Consider the following 18,933-nt stretch of genomic DNA (forward strand, 5'->3'; position numbering starts at 1 on the left):
TTTTTTTTTTTGAAACACCTATTTTCTTCAATCAGAATTGCCAGAAGAAAGATACAAAGAAAAAGTTACTATTCTTTGAAGGCAGGAACTCTTTCTTTCCATCCTTATGGTTCCCATAAGGTAGGATTTTCCTAACCTTCCTGGTATCTTGTCCTCAGTGGATGGGACAGGAAGGCCCACTTCCCCATAACACCTTCCATTCTGGAGCCAGTCTGCACACAGAGGAGTTGATCCTCTCTAACCCTAAGGCTAATCTTCACTCGTGGTGGTCTTGACTCCATTTACGCAGTAACTTGGAAGGATAAGTTGGCCTGATCCTGGGGTCCAGGGCAGCTCTGCTAATTGTTGATGCATCTCAGGAACATGTCTTACATTAAGGTCAGTCAATATCTAATGCTCATGTTCTATCTCTGTTGGTTCATAATCTGGACAGAAAAATGGCATGTTATTTATTGGACCCACTGAACTGTAATACCCATGGTTGAGAGGAGAAACTCATAGTAGTGACTTTCTAGAATCTTCCATATGGTGGCTGCATGGCTCTATACCTTTTCTTTTAGTTTCCAAATTATCTGTTGGGTCAAAACTGGCCTGAAGACTAACTTATTCAAAAGAGTAGCTTCAGTGTGGGAGAATAAAATACTTTCCGTGTGACTCTGCTATATATAGGCAGAGAAATTAGTATATTCCATTATTTTTTTATTGTTTATTTTCATCATAAACTACTAAATGACATTTAAAATTAAAAAAAAACCCATCTCTATAATACATTTTCTGGATCTATTTCATTATAATATAAGTCTGAAAACGACATTTCATTGGCAATTCAGACAGTTAAGTACTTTAAGTAAATAACATGGGTTTATATTAATGATATAAGCATGATTAAAGAGCAAATCCAGAAATGTTTTCTTATCAGTGAAAACATGAAGACTACAAATCTTTTAATGTGGAAAACCATGAAAATGGCACTATTTCCTAGTTTCCCTCCTTGCTTTTGATTTGTATTATTTCAAAATATTTGTTTTCTACATAAAGCCTTTCCTTTCACCTCATGTTCCCCAAGAGTTTGAACTCGAGGTGAATTCATAATTTTGTGATTATGACATCAACCTGTTGCTATGGAAACATCTGTGATTTAATAAACAGAATCATAACAATAGGGCTTTGTAATATTTAGCATTTTTCATTTGAAGATTAAAAAGTATTTTGCAAACAGCATTTCAATAATCCTAGCAACCTCCCAGCTAGGGTGTTTGCAGGATTTTTCAAAAAATTTTTCTCATAAATTAGAAGAACTGAAACAGAAGCAGAAGCAGGGATTTTTACACAGATATCTCCGGTTAGCATCTGAGCCTGGAGCAGGAGCCAAGTGTATTCTCACCAAGGTCAAGTGAGAATCATCGCTGCTATTTTATTAAAGAATCACAGAGGTGTAATTTTGGTTACAAATACAGAAAGATAATTTCTATACTTAATACTAGCATTTACCATGCATGAAATAGCTGGCCAACAAATACATTTGTATTTCAATTACCTGTAAGCTTCCCTATGTGTCTTTATTTGAGCACTTTATAGAAAGCATCCTTGAAAATCTAGATAACTTCACAATAGTGAGAGCCATCACCTCTAAGAAAAGCGAACTAAAATCAGTGAAGCTATTTTAAACGTTAACCAAGTATTCTTGGACAATTCTCTACAGGAAACAATCCTAAACTAACAAAGAGAATGTTCAGCTGGATTAGCAAGGCGAACTTTTCCTGCTTTGATTTTCACAGCCCTGTAATCCATACCAGATGTCAAATCCCGAAATTCAGAGTTCAGAATTTGAACTATCGTCTCCACTGAGAGCATAAACATATTTTATGAGGCTGCTAAGTCACACACCAAAACAAATTTTTAACAAATCATTAAAAAAAAAAAAAACCCTAAGTGGATCAGATACAAATATACTTAAGAAACATACCTTTGAACCATTTAACCTGAGGTGGAGGAACACCAGAGGTTTTGCATTCCATAACTGTCGTGTCCCCAAGGGCAACCAAAAGCTCACTCTGAACTACAATCAACTTGGGGGCTTCTGAAAAAAGCAAACATGCAAATAGTTAACATCTAGCATAAAACCACACGGACCTTGTTTACATTTACTAAATGAACCAAGAAAAAGATCTATCAGGATTTATGTGCTTGTGGCTATTTCAATGTTTATAAACAGAAAGACACTGTTATAATGCCTATACACACAGAGAAGTGTGATGAAAACATCACCTAGTTAGGCCAAAAAAAGAAAAAATCAGGCAAAAATAAGGACCAAAACCAAAAGTAATTATGATAAAACCAAGTCCAAAATATTTAGGAAATTAATTGTAAGGTCTGTATGAAGATGTATGTAAGAAACGAAAAAGCTTAGATAGCTGAATACGTCTTACAGAAATCATATTAAAGGAATAGAGAGGAGGATAATTATAGCAAAAATGCAGTCAAAAGAGGAATGCTGGTTAATTAAGATTTGAGATTAACACAATTGCAGATAAATTGGTTAATAACATTTTCTGCATGACTTTAAGGATATTCATGTCTAACTATGGAGAGATATTTATAGTTCCAGGCAAACGTTTGTCTCTTTACTGAAAGTAGAGTCTCTTGGTTTTGACTCTTTTTTTCCCTTGCATAAGCTAAACATCCATACACAGTTTCTTACTGTCGTTGTTTCACCTTCTAGCTAAATAGCTCAATTCTCTCATATATTTTCTCTTAACTGGATATTTTAGGACTTCCGTATTTCAAATGCGATAGCTTTAAATAAGCAAAGGTCTTCTCAGAGATCATATTACTCCTCTGCTAGAAAAATCTTAAGTATTTCACATTGCTTTCAAAATTCCCTAGTTTGTCTTTCAAACATCATAAAGTGGTGCATAGTCTTATTTTTAATTTCAAAATACAGTTGAACAGCTCTAAGTTCACCACCAGGGAACTGTAACAAACTGGTCAACATACAAGGGTGGTCAACATAAGGAACTAAGCTTGCTGTACTGATAGGTACATGTACTTTACTTTCTTGTACAGTTTTTATTTTAAAATGTCATATGACATCTTACACAATCAAAACACAGTAAAATCATACATGTGGCCTCATACAAAATCAATACACTTACTGTTTTTTCAGGATTTAATAATATTTTTCTAAAAAAAGAGTCAGTCTTGGTCTGTTTCTTATTCTTATTACAAGTGGAAGTGGAGAAAGCACTCTTAGCTCTGCCTGCAGCGCTCAGCATACCTGGGGATTTTTTCCCACAGCAAGTGACGTGAACTGCATTATGAGATGCCTGACATCCTCTTCTGGAGTCTCTGCAATTTCCATGTCATCCTCACTTGCTTTGTCCACGTCATCAGCTGCTTCATAGACGTTCAGACTAGTCTGTCCTTTGGTCAAGATCTCATGGTAAACTGTTTCTGGGTCAAGTTCCTAACAGGTTGCCATCTCATCATCCATTGCAAAAAACCTTCAAAATCTACTCCTTTGAATTTGCCATCAGAGATGTACTATCTGACGGGGACAAAATATTGTGCTCTTGGGTTGTGACAAAACCAAATTTCTTGAAACACTTCTGTATCATTTCTGGCTGAACTTTATTCCAAACAGAATTGATCTAGATGACAACATCCAGAGCATTAAGACAATGGATAAAGTTGCTTCAACAGGCAGACCTCAGGTTTGTGTTTTAGTACTGACTCACTGCAGGCGTTGGGCTCAGCAGTACCTTTTAAATGTTTTGATGATGGCTTGGTCAAGAGGTTGGATTTCTGAGGTCATGTTTGGAGGCAGAAATTTCAGTGTCACCTTCATGATAAGATTTATCTGCAGGTGACCAGGACAGTTGTCTACTGTCAGTAGAATAGACTGTTCTTCATTTGTCAGTCCACACCACTTACCCACTCCTCAAACAGGGCATTCAGCTGCATCTGTTTGATCTCCAAGTTAACGGGTGGTATTCAGGCTTTAGGTTCTCATATGCATGTGGCTTTGCCAAAATGTGCTGGCTCAAACTTTGTGCTGAAACTTTTCTGCAAACTCAACCAGGGCCTCAGTTTATCTCTGACTGAGCTAGCACAAGGCAGAGTTTTCTGCCTTTACATTTGTCACCCTTCATGATGAGGTTACTGTCAGGCATCACCTTGAAAAAGAGCCCACGCTCATCAGCGTTGAAGATGTTGTCATCTTTGAAGCCTCTGGCAAAGTCTAGGAACTTTTTGATGAACTCTTCCACAACTTCTACTGGAACACCATTTGATTCCCCACATGAGATTTCTGAGAGATCTCACATTGCAGTTTAAATTTCTTGAGCCAATGTGCTAGAGCTAAGTAACTTCTTTGATCATAGGGCTGGAGATTTGGGCATTAACTGTCCTCATTTGTTTCAACCAGCTTAATGTGGTTTCCTTGACTTCCCTGAGGGAAGTTTTCCTTCCTCTCCACTGTAAGTCTCTCCTTTCCTTACCATATCTCTCCAAGTAATGGAGATGTGGCTTTGCTAACACCAAAATGTTCTACTGTCTTTCTTTGGCTGCTGCTTTCTGAAAAATGTAGAAGATAAACCCTTTCCTTCAAGGTCAGCTCTTTGAGTTTTTCATTTGGGCCATTATGTCTTCATTAACTGTAAAAATTATCTGTAATTGTAGACTGTACCTACAATTCAAACCAGTCCTTATCATCAGAAAAATCTTCCACAACATGTGATAAGCAATGGGACATAAGGCTTAATCCAATATGCCTTAATAATAAAACATTAAAATAATAAAGCATTAAAAAACAACTTATACTAAAGAAAAATTATTCAACTAAGGGGCAAAGCCCATACTTTCTACTCCTTGGTGTAGAGTAGACTCAACTGGTCAAGAGTAAATTAATATCATGTGTTACGATCCTAGTGGTCAAGATACAACTTATGGAGGTGGTCTATATATAGGTCAACATATGTAGTCTTTCATTGAGTATATGTGGTGCATGTCCAATCTCTGAAAATTAGGTCAACTTAATAAGGTGATCAATGTAGGGAAGTGGTTGACTATGGAGGTTCTACTATATTAAGTAAGGGTGGTAAAAATGTTTTAGGTTAAGTGGTTGCTTTTCTAATGCTTGATTCCCAGCTATAGATGTGCCCATCACCCAAATAGTGATATTATACTCATTAGGAAGGTTTGTGTCCCTCACCTTCTCTCCCTTCCCCTGATTGACTTCCTCTGAGTTTTACTTCCCTCTGTGCATAGGTGTACTCATTGATTAGTTCCAGTTTAATAGTGAGTACATATGGTATTTTTTTTCCATTCTTGAGCTATTTCACTTAGGAGAATGGTCTCCAGTTCCATCCAGATTGTTGCAAAAGGTTTAATTCATCTTTTTATTGTTGAATAGTACTCCATGGTATACTCATAGAACATTTCAGTAATCCATTCATGAATTGATGGGTACTTGGGTCAATTCCACATATCTGCAATTGTGAATTCTGCTATCATGAACATTTGAGTACATGTATCTTTTTTATGAAAAGTCCTCCTTTGAGGATTGTTGGGTCAAATGATAGGTTTACCTTTGGTTCTTTGGAGAATCTCCATACTGATTCCATAGAGGTTGTACTAATTTTCAGTTCCACCAACAATATGTAAACATTCCTTTTTCTCTGCATCTATACCAGCATTTATTGTTTCTGGAATTTTTTAATAAAAACCACTCAAATTGGGGAAATGTGATGATATCTCCTTGTGGTCTTAGTTTGCATTTTCTTGATGATTAGTGACATTGGACATTTTTTCATTTGTTTATTGGCCATTTGTCTTTCTTCTTTTGAGAAGCTTCTGTACATGCCTTTTCCCACTTTTTTTTTTTTTTTTGAGACAGAGTCTCACTCTGTCACCCTCAGTAGAGTACTGTGGCATCACAGTTCACAGCAACCTCCAATTCTTGAGCTTAAGTGATTATCTTGCCTCAGCTTCCCAAGTAACTGGGACTACAGGTGCCTGCCACAATGCCTGGCTATCATTTTCCCACTTTTTAACATAATTGTTTGTCAAAAAGAACAAATGTTTTTGGAGACATCACATTACCAGACTTCAAACTATACTACAAGGCCACAGTAAGCAAAACATCCTGGTATTGACACAGAAATAGAGACATAGACCAATGGAACAGAACAGACAAGCCAGATATAAAACCATCTACCTATAATTGACTGGTCTTTTACAAAGTGAAAAGCAATGTACACTGGGGAAAAGAAACCACATTCAATAAATGGTGGTGGGAAAATTGGATAACCACAAGCAGAAGAATGAAACTGGACCACTACCTCTCACCACTCACAAAAGTTAATTCCAGATGGATAAAAGTTTTAAATCTAAGGCATGGAACCATAAGAATTCTGCAAGAAAATGTAGAAGAAACTCTTCTAGATGTCAGCCTCAGCAAAGAATTTATGATTAAGAACCCAATGCAATCATGCAACAAGAAAAATTAGTAAATTAGATTTGATTAAACTAAAAAGCTTCTGCCCAGCTAAATACACAGTCAGTAGAGCAAAACAACAACATGCAGAATGAGAATTCACAATTTACATATCCAATAAAGGGCTAATATCCAGAATTTGTAAAGAAATCAAGCAAATCAGAAAGAAAAAAACCAAACAATTGCCTTAAAAAGTGGGCATAGCCTTCTTTTTAACCTTATCCTCCATTAACTTCCCCGCTTACTACAAAGAGCTTACAGAGCTCTAACTGGTAGCCCAAAACACAACATACCATACTCTCCTATCCTCTTGCCTTTGCTAAAGCTATTTCCTCTTCCTAAAATTCCCTTTGGCACAACTCTCTACCAGAGTAACCTTAAATCCTGTCTCCCTTGACAAGTCTTTGCAAATTCCCCAGTCGGAATTAATCTTCTCTTCTGTCAACCTTCCACCGTGGTACTTGTCGGTCTTTAGGTATCCATCCTCATTATTTAAGCTCTTGAAAAGTAAATATTACATGACATATATTTTTTAAATTTTACCTTACATAGTCTCTAGCACAGCACTTTTCATACTGCATACCTGTAAATGTTAATAAGTTAAATAATTGTGTTCAGTATTTTGACCTATCTGTGAACGTCAAAATTTATTACCACAACGCAATGTAAAATTTTGCTCAACCACTTGCTCAGTATTTGGGACACTTTTGTTTCCTCCTTTACCTAACCTAACTATCTCTATGATGGCTCTTTTCACCCCTTTGTCTGTACTGATAGTTTTACTATTTTTCTATGAATGAAGTCAAATAAGAATATGTACAAGATGAACTGCAGATCATTAATCACTCACAGTCCATAACCTGGATCTAAGCATATGACACCTTTATCCTTTATTTGACTAAGAAAGGCCTAATTAAAAGGAACATTCTATAGAATAATTATCATGAGTTACACTTTCAATAAATGTTTAAATTTGGAGGGGAAAATTGAAGCTAAAAATTAAAAATAATATTATACAGTTTTAAAGTAGAAATTATGCAACAAAAGTTGAGATAAGCTAGAAAGGGCATAGAATTTATTAATCTGAAAATGAGATATTACAAAGAACAGATGAACCATGGAAGGACTAGAAGGATAAAACACTATGGACAATCTGGAAGTCTTCTGTAATCTGGAAGCTTCCTTGATTTCTGTTGAAGCTTCTCACTGTCTGAACTTTTAATTTAAGTTAGTTACAATAGTATTTTTAATCAATGTGTGAAACGAATAATAAATTCCAAGACAGGTATAGCTTATTCATTTTAATAACATTAATTTTCAGAAAGGTACTATTACATTGCTTGATGTGATATTCATCTTGTTTTAATTGCTTTTTAAACTATACTTGCCAATGTATCTGAGGATAGAGGTCTGTTTATCTATTCCAGCGGAATTACTTGCCAGGCAACCATATACCCCCGCATCTTTGGGAACTGCATTTTTGATAAATAAGGTACCTTCTGAGGTCATCCTGTACCTATGAACAAAAAGCAAAAAATAATAATGAAAATACCATAAGACTATGTATCTCCCTTTAACTATTTTCAAATATCTAAACTTATATTTCTTGTGTTCACTGTAGAAATAATTAACATTATGTTACAAACAGATGTAATAATAATAATAATAATGGTAGATAGATAGATAAATGGATGGATGGATGGGTAGGTGGGTAAATGGATGGATGGGTGGATAGATGGACAGATAGATGGATAGATGGATGGATGGATGGATGGATGGATGGATACTCATATTCAGTACTGATTACATACCAGGCATTGCTCTAGGAACTTTACTTTTATGTCTATTAACATTTTTAATTTTCCTAACAACCCAATGAGTTAGATGCTATTAGCATCCCTGTTTTACAGATAAGCAAGAGATTATCTAACTTGCCAAAGTCAGTGTTAATAAATGGAAGAAATGGAATTTGCACCCAGCCAATCTTACTCTGTGTGGTAAAACTGCTATGCTAAATGGTCCCTCCAAATGAAGGCCTGAGAGACACAATGCTTCCTGTGTCACAGTGAATCAACAATGAGCCTGGGAATGGAATCTGGCTCAGCTTGCTACATCATGCCTAAGACGTCCTCCTCATGCCAAACCCAGGGTAATGGAAGTACTAATGGTTGAAAACGTTGTTGTTTATATTCCACATGTTTATTACACTCTCCAAACATGTGAGGATTGAATGTCTTTAAAAAGCATCCAGTAGGATAAAACACCTCTTACTGTAGTATGGTAAAAGTGGAAACAGTTGCAAAGAATGCCTGCATATCCTTTAATTAGGGCTAGTGTTCTGTCTTTGGGCTGTCCCCCTCCTATTAAATCCAGGATAAATAGATTTGTTAAAACTATAGATTAGATAACTATAGATTAGATGTTAAATAGATTTGTTAAAACTATATGTTCTATTTAATAGATTTGTTAAAACTATATGTTCTCTTACCCCACAGAAAGTTTATTATCCCCAATTCAATGGCAGAAGTTGAAGTGTTACAAAGCTATGCTTGCAACTTAGAATATTGAAAAACTCTTCATCCAGCTATTGGGTTCAAGATTTATTAACCTTAAACTCCATAAGTTCATCACTTATTTGACATTTCCTAAACCATTTAGAAAAATCTAAAGATGTGGATTTTGTTCAATCCCTCCTTAATCTTAAGTATTTCATCAGATTAGTTTGGTCCAGAAATTTCTTCAATTTTTCTCACTCAATAAAAGCAAGGAGCGTGATACAAACCCAGTACCTGTGTGAAGCCACAATAAACATATCGTTCATGGTCCAGGTGAGCTTTGGTTTGGGGTAACCTGTGGCAGAGCACATGATGGAGACCTCAGACCCTCCTGTGAAAGACTGATTCTTGGGCATCACAGTGACTGTGGGAGGCTCTGTAAGTAAAAAAAAATGTATAAAGAGGAATGTCAATTTATGTTGATGTTAGAAGTTCCGCCAACTGATCTACGTTTCTGGAACTCCATATAAATCTTCTCCCAGGCAAGGTGTTTAGACAGGGCTTTTGCTTTTTTCTGGAGCCACAACTTGCCCTGACCCTGCTGTCTGTTCTGGTTAAACTTATTTCTCTCTTTTTTATTTATTAGAAAATAACTTTGTTGAGGTCAGGAGCATGTCTTCACATTATACCATTTTCCATTATATTCTAGAGCATTTAACGTCCTTTGTATATCACGCAGTGGCTGTGTGTATAAAAGACACTTAAAATGGTTGATGGAATGCAGGCCAATCCTAAATTGTAACTTGGCTGTAATTGTAGTATCTGCTATTTCTTCTCAAGGGCCTCCTATACTGATCTTTTGACTTATGCCCATGGATCAACGGAACCTCAACTTAACAAAAAAATATAAATTATTCAAATTTTCTCTTACATTCCACTTATATGGCAGGGAATAGACTTGAAAATTAAGCATTAAATTAAGAATTTATTGTCCAAAAGATAACAATAATTATCTGAGAAAATTCTGAGATGTTGATATATATTAAGTCTAATCAATTACATGTTTTATATTCATATTACTACACAACAGGAATTAATAGTCAAGGAAAGTATTATCAAATATTAAATAATTCTCTTTATGTAAATATCACCCACTCAATAAGTGTTTGAAATAGACAGAATCCATGAGTTTTAACAGAAATAAATGAATTCATTCATTGATATCTATTTTTTTGCACAATGAATATGTGCTAACTTGTAGGATACACTGATGAGCCAGACATGTTGTCTGCTTTCCATTTAATTCAGTTTTCACAATAAATAAAATGGAGAAATTCAGTTAGCCTGTTATATAATCTTTACTGTAAGTTGCTCAGCAAATTGTGGCTTCGTTTTACTAAGAAAAATTAGCCTGAGGTATCTCTATACATTTCAAAGAGATACAAATGGTACCGCTGGACTGCAGCAACTCTACAACTGAAGGAACCTAATTAGTGCCTAATTGCTAGCAGCTTACAGTTGCCCTCCCCTTTTTTTCCTGTTTACATTGTGTTTTTTAAATTATGACCTAGTCTTTGAAGTTAATGTTTGAAGAATTTTTCCGGCCTGTGGACTTTGATAGCTTCATTATTCCATGGATTCTTGGTGAACACAGAACCCAAGAAATGCACAAGGTCAAGGGCAGACTGGCCGTGGCCAGTAAGTTCAAATGGCGATTCCATCTGGAGTCCATCAATTCTGAAATGCTGAAGAACTACACATGCTGCCGGGGAGGTACAAATAACCTTCAGGGAATGGGGAGGGAGCTGAACTGTTCTTTCTTTTGGAAATTTAGTATTGTTAAATACCCACATGAATTTAGTTCACCTTCCTGAAATAAAATGTGTCTCATGTCTAGTTCAGATTGACACGAGATGCTCCAAAGATTCAGGCAGTTCTTAACATTTTTATAAAAACTTAGTGCCTTTCGATGGAGTTTGCCAGAATTGGCCTGGCATCTCTCCCAGCAAGAATCCCATTGGTAGGTTCTATAGTTCAGATATCAAAGTGAAAATAAATGTCAGTTATCCAAACCAGGATGCAAAGAGCTCAGAAGCCACTGAATAAATAAAGCCTGCATATAGGGTGCTGCTCAAGGTCACAAAATAAATCTGTGAGCAACACAAAGATGGAATGACATCATCCCATAGAAGGTGAGAAATTTACCACTTCCTTGGAAAGATTATTCCAGCTGATGATAAGATATTCAGAAAAACTATAAACACACACAGACAGGAAAATTGGATTTTCACCAAATAACAGTTGAATATAGATCATCAAAATGTCTTAGCCTTTACTTAATCAGGTTAAATAATGATGGGATAGACCTCAGTATAATTTTTCAACCATTAATTTTTTTATTTCTTATAAAAATTCCTCCTTTTAATAAAGAAGTTTTAATGTGGCAAGAACATGGAATTTAAGAACCATAGTTCAACTCCATCAATGAAGTGCCATCACTTGCCCATAAGCCAAATCTATATCTCTTGAATTACTACATACAAACCAATTTTTGATGGAAAAAAAATAATTTTAAATTTGGATTTAGAAGTCCAGAGTATAATTGTAGGCTTTGGGGGAAGCAATCCCTCACCACTACCATTGTCACCACCATTACCATCATAATCATCACCACTACCAGAACCATGAACAGTCAACAATACCAGCATTATCAACAACAACTTAGCTTTTTATTAGCTGAAGCAATGGAGATGTGGAACTCTATCAGGAAGGAAGACATTAATTTATTCTTTATTTTTAATTACAAAAAAATACATGTTATTTATAAGTTCTCACCAATTTTTTTTTTTTTTTTGAGACAGAGTCTCACTGTGTTCCCCTTGGTAGAGTGCTGTGCTATCCCAGCTCACAGCAACCTCAAACTCTTAGGCTTAAGCAATTCTCTTGTCTTAGCCTCTCAAGTAGTTGGGGCTACAGGCATCTGTCACAACGTCTGGCTATCTTTTTATTGCAGTTGTTACTGTTGTTTAGCAGGCCCTGGCCAGGTTTGAACTCACCAGCCTGGGTGTATGTGGCTGACACCCTAACCACTGAGCTATGGGTGCTGCCTCACCAATCATTTTTTAAAAGAATTAAACTTAGATAAACATGACATCAAGAATATTCTTCTTAGCAAAGTATCTCAATTATAGAAGAAAAAGTATCCAATGTACTCAGCTCTACAATGAAACTGATAGCCCAAGAAGAAGGGGAAAGGGGAGGGAGAGGGGAAAGGAGAGGGGAGGATGGGTGGAGGGAGGGTAATTGGTAGGATCACACCTACAGTGCATCTTACAAGGGTACTTGTGAGATTTACTAGGTATAGAATATAAGTATCTTAATACAATAACTAAGAAAATGCCACGAAGATTATGTTAACCAATTTGATGAAAATATTTCAAATTGTATATAAAACCAGCAATTGTACCCCATGACTGTGTTAATGTACCCAGCTATGATTTAATAAAAAAGAAAAGAAAAGAATAAAAAATAAACACTACTATAAGACTTGGGTGTCTTAATCTATTATTAGTGGTGAGGTTGGCAAAAATGGTTTATAACACCGCCAACAAAGATGATGGAAGAAAAAACCTCACCTAACTCTTGGAAATTGCCAACACTATTTTCAAACTCAGGAGACATATTTTTTTGTCAGCTGGGTCTGATTTCTTGCAGATAAGCCTCTGGTTGAAAATATCTCAAAAGAAAGACCAACAAATTAATCAGATAATGCCAATGATTTAATTACCTAAGCAACAACTTATAATCTTGTTTGTTGCTGGTCACCACTGATATATTTACAGTATTTGAGCTCTGTGTATTTTCACTTTTGTGCCCAGCACTTACTGAGTACTTACCATGTTTCAGGCAATTTATGCCTTCAAAGATCTCAGAGAATACTGGATAAAAAAGTATATTAAGTAAAAATTAGGGGCTAAGTCTTGAGTCAGTTCACCAAATAGGAAAGTTGGCTAAGTTTGCTGAGTCCTTATTATGAGCCAGGTGTCTAACTCTATATTCATCATTCATTTACCACATTAATCCTATGACATGTTACTGCCATTGTACAGATAAACTAAGGCTCAAAATGTTCAAATAACTTGCCCAAAGGTGGAGGTGGTGTTTCAATGCAGAGCTTGCTAGCTCCATGGTATCTGTCTATGTCTCAATGGGGATAATAATGGCAACTACCTAACAGTGTTATTAGAGCTTAACTAAAATAATACGAATAAAATATTGAGAACAGTCCCTGACACATAGTAGACATTATGAAACTTTTATTATTATTAATATTTCATTATATAGCAAAGTATGATTAAAAATGACAGGATAAAGTAGTATAGTATTTAAAATACCTCTGTGCATCGAATTTAATAACCCCAGTCCTCACATTTGAAAAGTCTATTTAGATTACACACCCGATTTATAAGTAGTATTTTTAATACATTTTTTAATTCTAAAATTTGAGAGATTCTAGATAGTTAAAATTGACTAATTATAATGGATATAGAGACAGTTAAATTTTTTCCATGTTTTACTGATAGAAAAAAACAACATCTACCCTTTCCTGATACTATAGAAGGCAAATTAATACTTCTAATTTTCATAGGTAATTAACATTAGGGAGAAAAGAGGCTTCAGCATGTGATTATGGGGGGATGTCAGCAATACACTAATATGCTCAGATTGAATCAGGATTCCTGCCTTGCTCTTTAGTCTTAAAAGTCCTCCTCATGCAAAGCAGCTAATAGAATCAACAGAAAATTATTTTTGTTGCCAGAGAAGCAGAAAAACAGTTTTTTATAAACAAAACTTTAAACTCTTAAGATATACAAAATTATCCTCCCCACACTTATTCTAACTTTCACTTATAAAGACAACCAGACCAAACATTTGAAAATTTGGTAGCCACTGTATCATCTTAAAGTGGACAGATTGCTTTTGCCTATTTTGCAAAATATTGCAACACTCACCCACATGGTACAATTTCTACATTAGACTGAGCTAATTTAAATGATAATAACAACTCTACAAAACCAGATTTTGTTATAAAATGTTGTTCTAAATATAAGCAGTAACATGCCTGCATGTGCTACAATTGGAAAAGAACATACATAATGAAATCTGAAACTGCTGTGATTCAAACAACCCACTGAAGTTAACATGGAAAATGAGAGAGAAGGTTAGTGATGCAGGCTTCCCTATGATCTGTTAGTTACTGTTCTATGGAGGTCAATTCAGCAACAAAAAAAATACGTCTACTGGGTGCAATTATGTTTTTTTTCTCTATGCAAGGCAATATGGGCTATAAAAAAGGCAGTGTGATATCAAAAAATACATGTTTTGTCTTTGTCCTGCTTCCTGACATACAGCTCCCCAAATCCATGGAATCTCTGGAATGATAACCATGTCTTCTGTATGCTAATAAGATGATTGGTGGCTGGGGTTCCCTAGATGGCTTCAGGGTGGGAGCTGGTCACCAGGAAGACCAAGTGTGATTAGAGGATGGGAATTTTATCCCCACTCCCCAAATCTAGGGGGCCAAAGGTAGAGTTGATCACCAATGGCCAATAAATGTAATCAATCACATCTACATAATGAAACCTCCATAAATACTCAAAAGAATAGGGTTTGGATAACTTCCAGATAGCTTAACACATGGCAGTTCCTGGAGGATGGTGTCAGGCTCTGTGCCCCTTCCTGTGCCCCTTCCTCCATACCTTGCCCAATGCATCTCTTCCATCTGCCTGTTCATTTGTATCTTTTGTAATGTTCTTCAGAATAAATGAGTAAATTTAAGTAAGGGGTTTTTCCCAAGTTCTAGGAGCCACTCTAGCAAATTAATCAAACCTAAGGAGGGTTTTTAGGTACCCTGATTTATAGCTGGTAATTAAGAAGTACAGGTCACAACCTCGACTTGTGGCTGGCATCTGAAGTGAGGGACAGTCTCATGGGAGGGAGCCTTCACCAGTAGGATCTGATGCCATCTCCAGTTACTTCACTTCAGGATGAAATTAAAGTAGAGGACTACCCAGCTGGGGTCTGCTGGGAAATTGCTTAGTGTGTGGGGAAAAACTCTCGCATATTTGGTACAGGAGTGAAGTGTGCAGGGAGGGGGGGAATATGTCACTTTTTCCTGTCACTCTGGTAGGCAGTATCTATTGTGAGTATCTCACAATATATAAAATATGGTTGGGGAAAAAAACAAATAAACATGAAACCATAAGAGCAAAATCATGTGGCAAAATAACAGTAATAAGCTTATACAAGATAGCAGAACAAAGAGACCAACAATACTCAGAAACATGGTGGTTTATGAGATGGGCATCATGTTAGAAGTACAATTTAGAGAGGGAACATAGAGCTAGAATGAGAATTATGCCATTTGGAGGAAGTCTGGATGGGAAGTGGGGGAGGGGCAAATCATGGAGGGATGGAGAGTAAGGAAGCAGGGGCCAGAGTAAAGCAGCAGGGGACAAAGGAGTCCATGGAAGGTAGAAGTTGTGGACATAGAGTTTGGCAGAGTAAATATTCAATGGCCATCAGGAGCAGTCCCTATCCATTCCTTTAAGAAATTTAAGACTATAAGAAAATTCATAACTCACGCACAGGTACTCCACATTATCTGTTTGGCAGTAGTTTGATGTATAAAATTTAGCAACATCAATAATATTTTATCAAACAAAGGAAACAATAAATTTCTCTGCCTTTAATTCAAAATCAGAGATAGAAGCTTCATATCAATAGTAAAGTCAAATACTCAGTTATTCATGTTAAGGAAACATGAATAAAGAAAAGACATATGAATATCTTATTCTTTAAGATAAATAGTATTCAGATACATATTAAAAGAAAAATTCTTCTTTTTTCCCCCACATTGCTTTGTGAGAGTAAATTTGAGAAATAAACTGTTAAAAGAACTACATAGGAGTCCATTTACAGAAGACTAGGGAGCATATATTTTATTCTGGGATAATGAGAAAAGTATACAAAGGCTTTGGGTGAATGGACATTTACAAAGCAATATTTAGGCGAAATTTCCCTGGTTGCACTCTGGAAGATGCATTAGAGTGGGAGATCAAAACTAGAAGAAAAGATGTCCATTAGAAGAGAATTTTTAGACATTTGAGCTGAGTGAGGTGGAGCTGGTGGAGATGAGGAGGACAGGAGCAATAGAAGAGACATTGAGGAACTAAACTTGACCATGAACGGGGAAAGTAGGAGGCATTCAGACAGGAAAATACCATTACATCTGGGATAATTCCACTGCACTCCGAAGTTTAAGTTACTTGTTCACACTGATCCCTGTCAGCAATGCAAAGCACATCCTGATTCAAGCATCAGTCCATAGTAAACACGTTGCACTGTAGGCATAGACCAAAAATAAAAGGAAGTAGAATATTCACTGTTAAAAACTGATACACTGTTACCTGTGGTCTGGGAAAAGAGAACACAGGGAAAGGGGAGTAAGGCATGATTTCTGAACAAATGAACACCTAAGACACCAGTTCTAACGGTTTTCAGCAACAGTCAATGAAGGCACCTCCTGTGTGTCATTATTTGGTTCCCTACTGTGGATGAAAGCACTCCTCTTGTGTCAGCTCATGCTCACTGAGCCAGTGAATCTTCATCTGTATTTACAGCCACTCCCCGTCACTCACATCACCACCTCTGTCTCCCATCAGATTAGCAGCAGTGTTAGATTCTCATAGGAACATGAACCGTACTGTAAACTGTGATGTGAGAGGTCTAGGTGGCATGCTGCTTATGAAAATCTAATCCTCTGCCCACCTATCCCTGGTCCATGGAAAAACTATCTTCCATGAAACTGGTCCCTGATGCCAAAAAGTTTGGGACTACTGCTCTAGAATTCTTCTGAGCAGCTACTCTACCATAATTTTAAGTCAAAGGATTAAGGAGTCACTAAACTGTGGCCATATATGTAGTCCACTCTAGAAGACACTAGAGATGGAAGGAGGTAATTAAAGTCAAGTAGTGATTTCCCCAAATAAGTGTCATGTACAATGTTGTGAACTCTAGTTTCTTTATCCATAAGATAGGGACCTGCAGCCCCATTGTACCTTTCCTACTTTAAGAACAATTTCAGTATTCTCACCTGCCCATACTTGAGAACACATCATTTATTTTCTCTTTCTTCATTTCCCTCTACCTGCCTGTTTTTTAAACCTACTATTAGCATATTTAGGCATTTCTGTATACAAAGTAGAATGATGGAACGACTTAGCTCAGACATGGACACTGCCACTTGCTAGCCTTGAAACTGGGGTAAGTTACTAACCCCTCAGGGACTCCACTTCCTTCAGGCAGAATACAGATCAAATCAAGCAATCTTATGATCTAATAAGAAATATATATATTTATTCAATTCAGTCTAACACTTCCTGGAGTTAGATACCACAGGGCTAAGGCTCAAACCCACAGGTGAAGACTTCCCTCTACTTCAGATACCAACCACAAGGATCAATTGTCACCTGAACTTCTGACCATCACCTACAACTCAGGAACTCCCACCCCTTCCTCGGGTTCTACCAGTTTGTTAGAGCAGCTCACAGAGCTCAGGGAAACACTTTACTGATGTGCCCAACTCCATGAGGATAGGAGTTCCTGTGATCAGGACCCCCCCCCCCAGACCTCACTCTATCCATCTTTCCATCTGTTTTATTTAAAAATTAATTAATAGGCTCGGCACTCATGGCACCAGTCACATATAGGGAAATTGGCAGGTTCAAACCCGGCCTGGGGCAGCTAAACAACAATGACAACTGCAACAAAAATTAGCCTGTAGTCCCAGCTGCTTGGGAGACTGAGGCAAGAGAATGACTTAAGCTCAAGAGTTTGAGGTTGCTGTGAGATCTGATGCCAGGGCACTCTACCAAGGGTGATATAGTGAAACTCTGTCTCAAAAATAAAATAAAATAAAATAAAAATTAATTAATAAACATTCAGGGTCACAGTGTTGTGCTGAGTGGTATGTGAGTAGAGGGCGGGAAACAGACTGTTCTTCTCTTACAATATCCTTTAAAATAAACCAATAATAGTAAATAAAATGCCTTCTTGAGTTCTGTAAGCCATTCTGGCAAATTATTGCACCTGAGACAGTGGTCATGGTAACCCCCAGTGTTTAGCTAGTAGGTAAGAAGTACAAGAGGCTCAGGACTTGTGACCAGCCTGGGGAGGGGGTACAGGCCTGTGGAATTGAACCCTTACCCTGTGGAGTCTGATGCTAACTGAGTTAGTGTCAGAACTGAATTGAATATTAAATACCCAGTTGGAGATTTGCTTGATGGTATGGAAAATACCTATATATCTGACATGAGAAACAGATCATAGTAAATAATAACACAGCTTGTGAGATTAGATGATATAAAGTATGTTATAAACTCCCAACATTTTTTAAATACTAGTTAGTATTTTTCTTTGAATAACTTAGTGGGTTGATATCTTTGCTGATTATTCTTCTATTTTCTCTTCCCAGAAGTTACTGCCTTGTTGAAAGGAGAAGCATCATCTTCCCAGCTACTCTCTAGCATTTAACCTTTCCCACATCTGGATATCAACCCTTCTAGCTCAGTTAAGGCCAACAGGCTTGGATTAACTTAATGCTCATTTTCAGATGGTCCATTTTTGCTAAAAATTAAAATGATCATGGCATATAGCTTCTTTACAACAATATACTTGAAGTATTTACTAAGCTATCCACATCTTTTTCTTTTCCTTTCACAATTTATTTTTTATTTTTTGGAGACAGAGCCTCAAGCTGTCCCCCTGGGTAGACTGCTGTGGCATCACAACTCACAGCAACCTCCAGCTCCTGGGCTTAAGCGAGTCTCCTACCTCCACCTCCCAAGTAGCTGGGACCACAGGCACCCGCCACAATGCCCG

The 18,933-nt window shown here is 36.8% G+C and overlaps 1 protein-coding gene across 1 annotated transcript in view; it reads right to left on the reverse strand.

Annotated features, from left to right (window-relative positions):
- Positions 1-18,933, reverse strand: part of HMCN1 (hemicentin 1) — a 440,557-nt gene that overhangs the window by 226,665 nt on the left and 194,959 nt on the right. The window contains 3 exon segments of the mRNA XM_003785789.2: positions 1,967-2,080; positions 7,885-8,012; positions 9,286-9,427. Coding sequence (XP_003785837.1) covers positions 1,967-2,080; positions 7,885-8,012; positions 9,286-9,427 — 384 coding nt within the window.

The sequence above is a fragment of the Otolemur garnettii genome, unplaced genomic scaffold (assembly GCF_000181295.1).
Source record: "Otolemur garnettii isolate 467f Iridium unplaced genomic scaffold, OtoGar3 scaffold00016, whole genome shotgun sequence".
NCBI classification, from domain to species: Eukaryota; Metazoa; Chordata; class Mammalia; order Primates; family Galagidae; genus Otolemur; species Otolemur garnettii.